General features: G+C 59.7%; 1 protein-coding gene across 1 annotated transcript in view; it reads left to right on the forward strand.

Annotated features, from left to right (window-relative positions):
- Window positions 1–362: 362 nt before the first annotated feature.
- SLC6A13 (solute carrier family 6 (neurotransmitter transporter), member 13) overlaps window positions 363–5,537 on the forward strand; it is a 46,403-nt gene continuing 41,228 nt past the window's right edge. The window contains exons 1-2 of the mRNA XM_012647478.1: window positions 363–439; window positions 3,082–3,288. Of these exons, the coding sequence (XP_012502932.1) occupies window positions 3,087–3,288 (202 nt within the window). The 5' untranslated portion in view covers window positions 363–439; window positions 3,082–3,086. The remainder of the gene's footprint in view (window positions 440–3,081; window positions 3,289–5,537) is intronic.

Here is a 5,537-nt window from a genome sequence, read left to right on the forward strand (position 1 = left end):
CTCCCAGAGAGCTAGGATTACAGGCGTGAGCCACTGCGCCCGGCTGAAACAACTATTCTTGATAGCTGTGTAGAGCACGTGTGCTGGAAAAAGGTGTGGAAGGCAGGGTCCCTGTAGAGAGATCCCCGTCACCAAGAAGGAAGACCACGTGAGCTGCAGGGAAGGCTGTGGACAAGCTCACCAGCAACTGGCCGGACCTGCAGGACGTGCCCAGGGGCCCCAGGCTGTGAAATCACTGCTGAGTGAGTCCTCTGGTGGCTCGGGGAGGGGAGGGGAAAGGAGGGGAGGCAGGAGGGCGGGAATGTGGGCCGGGCCAAGTTTAGAATTACAAGTGTCACAGAGGCGTTCTTCAGCCCCACTTTAAATAGCCCGCACCTTCCCCTTGCCCCGCAGATAATTCTTCACCCCCGACTGGACCTCCGGCGGCCACTTCAGCAAGGTTCGGAACGCTTTCTTCTCTTTTCTCTGGGTCTGGGTCTCGGACTGCAGGTTGGCGGGGTCCACAGGACGTACGGCCGGGGAACTTTGATCCTCTCCCAGAAAATATGTTTCTGACATTTCTGGTGCCTGTGCAAAGGCTGCATGCTCTTTTCTTCACTTTCTGAAACTCGGGCAGGTGTCGACTTAAGGGATAAATGTGATCTGGAGAAAGAGAACCCTAGACTGAGAGGAAAGACATTTGGGCTTGATTCTAGGAAAATGAAGACTTTTCTTCTCCGTGAAATGACATGATCAGTTCTTTGACAAGACTGAAAGTAAAAATTTGAGTGCCTGTTATTCCACCAGGTGTGTGTGTGCGTGTGTGTCCTCACTTGATCCGTATGGCCAAGCGTGTCCTATCATGCCCACTTTATAGATGAGCACACTGAGGCTCGGAGTCACTCACGAACTTCCCTGAAGTCGGGCAGTGGCACGAGAAAGACACAGGCTTGTCTGAGCCCACAGCCCGAGTCCTTCCACCGGCAGAATGCTCCCTGAACAGCTGCAGGGGGGCTCAAGGCCAAGGAGAGGGCTGCTGTTTCCTCCAGGTCTGGGAGCGTGCAGGGGTGAGGGTGGCTTTGCACCAGTGGGAGACGCCCATCCCATAGCAAGGGGAGGCCCAGAGCTAGCACCCGTCTTAGAGAACTTTCTCTAAAGGACTGAGGAACCCACTTGGGACCAATGGCTCGAGTTTCTCCTTTGTAGCCCACACACAATCTTTGGAGCCCATTCCCTGATTTATCAGATAAACACAGATGCCTGCTGCTCCCTGACTTTCTAACTTCCTGGATCCCTCGGGTGGCCCAAGTGAGAGGCGGAGCCGAAGGAGCCGGGTGGGGTCTCCCACCGAGAGCTCTGTTAGCGTGAACTTGGCTTGAGGCTTAAAGAAAAGTCCTCCCGCCCACTTCTCCAGAAAAGGGGCTGCCACATAGAGTCAGGGGAGTCACTAGAAGATGCTTAGACCAGACGTGCTGGTGAAGCCAGGTGGCCAATGTGAGGAGCGGATGTAGCGGAGAGAGCAGGGGCAGTGTCACCTGTTTGACGTCTCTGAGCTGCAGCCTCCTTATTTATAGAGTGGAGGCGAGAACGGCGCTCACACGGTGGGCTGCGAGGCCCGCAGGACGCAGGCGCGTGTGGAGCCCCTGGTCTACGCAGCTGCCCTGGCGCGAGCCGTGGCGGCCCCCCCTCCCGGCGGCGGCTGGCACAGGCCATAGCCACGGGCGGTTTGCACTGCGGCTCTCATGTGTGTCTTCTTCTCCGCTAGGACAGACACCTACATGTGTCATCACCAAAAAAGAAAAAGAGCCCACCGTTCATTTTCCTCTTTCGCTGGTCTCAGAGAGAGGCGGAGGGAGCCCCTGGACAGGTGCCCTCGTCCCACTCACGGTCCCTGTCCCGCCCGGCCTCTCCCAGTCCTCTGACAGGATGTTTTAAAAACTGGCTTTTTACAATGCTCAGAACAGCGCAAAACCAAAAAACTGGCGCTTATTTATTTATTTTTTTTTGAGACAGAGTCTCGCTGTGTTGCCCGGGCTACAGTGAGTGCCGTGGTGTCATCCTAGCTCACAGCAACCTCAAACTCCTGGGCTCAAGCGATCCTCCTGCCTCAGCCTCCCGAGTAGCTGGGACTACAGGCATGCGCCACCATGCCCGGCTAATTTTTTCTCTCTCTATATATTTTTAGTTGTCCAGATCATTTCTTTCTATTTTTTAGTAGAGATGGGGTCTTGCTCTTGCTCAGGCTGGTCTTGAACTCCTGAGCTCAAACGATCCTCCTGCCTCGGCCTCCCAGAGTGCTGGGATTACAGGCGTGAGCCACCGCACCCGGCTGGCGCTTATTTTTATATGACAAAAATAAAACCTGTTCTTTGATAAAAATGTGGGACATACAGGTAAGGAAAATATTCCTATAATCCAACCATTGAAAGGGAAATATTTTGGTGGCTCTCCTGATCTTTCAGTGCACATAAATACAGAATATCTGTGAGGCATGATCGCATTGTATGTCCGGTTTTCGCTTCACATATTGTGAACATCCTTTTGTTTCAACACACTTTTTCTGCAACACGGTTTCTGATGATGATGCAGTAGTCTATTGTAGGAACGCGCCATGATGTATTAGCCCGTCTGCCTTCTGTGGACATTTGTGTACTTTCTGACTTTTGCCGCGACGAGCAATAAATATCCTCAATGCCGAGTCCGCTCACAGTCACAATTATGTCCTTAGAGCCGGTTCCTGCCGGGGAGAGCGGTGCCTCGAGGATCCGTACGGTACCATCCTGCCGGCGGCCCCGGCACGCAGCGCAGAGAAACAGCACCCGGGCTCGCAGACGGGGCCCACCGCAGGGTGGCTGGGACGGGCACGACGCCGGGGCCACGTGGACGCTTCCTGCCCGGGAACAGGGAAGGCACACAGGCTCTCGGTCACCGCCACCCGGCCTCTCCCCGTCCCAGGTGCTAAGGCGGCGCGTCAGCCGAGAAGGGAGGAGGAATTCACCCTCTGCCAGGGCGCTGATCCCCGGGCGCGTGCGGGCGGAGGGAGGAGGAGGGCCTTCCTTTCGGGCTCCCCGACGGTCACAGAGCATCCCGCTTGCTCCGCAGGTGGAATGGACGGCAGAGTGCCCGGCGCGGCCAGCAATGGAGAGACAAAGCCCGTGTGTCCAGTTGTGGAAAAGGCGGAGGAAGCCGGCCCCTTGGAGCGGGGGCACTGGAACAACAAGATGGAGTTCGTGCTGTCCGTGGCCGGGGAGATCATCGGCTTAGGCAACGTCTGGAGGTTTCCCTACCTCTGCTACAAAAACGGGGGAGGTGAGAGCCACTCCCCCCCACCCCAGAAGGAGGACTCTTCCATCTCCTGCCCGTCCCGTCCCTCGGGGAGCCCTGTAGACGCATAGGATGCTGCGGTTAGAAGGGCCCAGGCGCTGAGGACGCTCCGTAGAGGCTGAGTCCCAGACGGCCTGCGCGCTTTCCTGGGGCTGCACCTGTGCGTGGCGCCCCAGACACGGCGGCCCGGAGCCTGGCGCGGCGGGCTGGGCTCTGGCTCTGCTAGTTCTCGCTCGGAGCCTCAGCTGCTGTTCGTGTAAGTTGGTGCACTAACGCCTACCTTTCGAGGTTGCCGTGAGGGTCGGAGATAGCGTGTGTGAAGTACGGAACAGACAGCAGCTACGCTGGAGAAGATGTTAACACCAAACGGTTCTGTGGTCTTGAGATCCCTCAGCCTTGGCCTGTGTCTCTGCCCTCTCTGCCGGCGCCTGACGTTCCCTAAAGCGTCCAATACCCAACCCCCTTTGACAGCAGTGGCTCTTCCTTGAAGAATTTCCCACTGCACGCGTGCACACGTGTGTGTGTGTGTGTGTGTGTGTGTGTGCGCGCGCTCTGGGGGCAGGATTCACTTCAGCTCTTCACCACGATCACCGAGTTCCCGCCCCTCCACTCCGGCCCCCTGGGCAACTTTGCCGCATCCACGGCAGCGGCAGTAATTTTGCAACCGCTGACCCACATTCGGGGAATTCCGTGTCCCCACGGGGTGCCCTGGAGGCTCCGTGGACCGGTGGATGAGGAGTCCTCTTTGCCCGCGGGCGAAGCTTCTGGGGGTTGGGCTCCCGGCCTGGCTCTGCGGCCAGGCTGAGGTCGGGACTGGAACGCGGCCTGCAGGGTGTCCGCAGGGAAACGCCGAGAGCAAAGGCAGTTCCAGGGGCCAAGGACTGCGGGACGAGCAGCCTCCGGAGGCATCGGGCTTGAGTCTCACAGGGGCTTGGAGAGGGCAGGCCCCGACGCGGAGGGCAGGCACCCGGGACACAGGGAGCTGCTCCGGGCCCGTAGAGCCTTGTTCCCAGGTTCCCGGCATCAGGGGTTGGCGGTGGGCTTGGGGGTCAGCGTGTGTTGGTCTGGAGGGGTGGGACTGTCCTTTCTCCCTGGGAATTTCTGGCCAGCGGCCCGGAATCACAGGACTTCGCTCGGTCCGCGCTGGGAGGGCAGCGCCCCGGGTGCTCCACGGCGCCTGCTCAGGAACTCAGGCCTGAGCGCTCTTCCTCTGCGCAATCGCTGGAGCGCCGGGGCTGGCCCAGGGCGCGAGCAGGGGGCTGGGGCTCCGTGTCTGGAACCCGGAAACCGGCTTAGCTCCTCACATGGCAAAGGGATTAGGAGGTGAGCAGCTTTCCTCAAGCCTCTTTGGAATTGGTAAAGCTTGGCTGGGAATTAGCAGGGATGGCGCGAGGAGGAGGAGGAGGAGGAAGGGATTCTGAGGTCTAAGGTCAAGGCAGAGCCGCTGGCTGGACAAAGCGACGTGAGGGGAGCAGAGACAGGAGTGTGGGGCCGGGGCTCTTCCGTCCGTCGGGCAACGTCGGGGTCCAGGCTCTGCCCAGGCCGTGGGGTGGGCGTGCGCAGCCCGGGCGCGTGCGGGCTCTGGCTCGGGTTGGAAGGCGGGCCGGGGAGGGGAGAGCACCCACCACCCTGGGTCTCCACGTGGCGGCTGCGTCTGTGGGAGGTGGAGGCGGCGCGGTGGTGGCTGCGGCTTCCTCCCCCCGGCGAGGCCCTGCCTTCCCGCGTGCCGACTAGGACAGGATGGGGACGGACGGACGGACGGAAGAGACCTTCTCAGGGGTCCTGCGTCCAGTCACGGCCTCTCATTTAACCCTCACACCACCGCCCACGGTTTCCCCCTCCACTGAGCACAGGACCCGACGTGGCTTCGCCCCCTCGCTGACGGACGCCCGCGCTGTGCACGGTGTTCTGAGGGACTGTGGGCCAGGCGGGTGCCCAGGTCTGCTCTGAAGGGCGTGAGCCTCGCTGGGCCCTGGCTGAATTACGAAGGGCCCCTTTGCCTAGGTGAGGGCAGCCGCTCACAGATTCGTACCGTCAGCAGAGGGACCTAGACCTGCCTGTTTTTCCGTTTTTTGGTGTTCCCAGCAGTTTCACCTTTCTCGTCAGTTAACTCCCCTCCCTTCAACACCCCCCACCCCGAGCACAGCCAGCTGCTACAGAGACGGCCCAGCGCCTCACCTGGTTGTCCGCCTCTTTGCCGAGTAGAGACTGATGCCTCTTTCTTTTTTCTGATG

Source organism: Propithecus coquereli, unplaced genomic scaffold (genome assembly GCF_000956105.1).
Source record: "Propithecus coquereli isolate 6110/MARCELLA unplaced genomic scaffold, Pcoq_1.0 Scaffold269, whole genome shotgun sequence".
Lineage (NCBI taxonomy): Eukaryota > Metazoa > Chordata > Mammalia > Primates > Indriidae > Propithecus > Propithecus coquereli.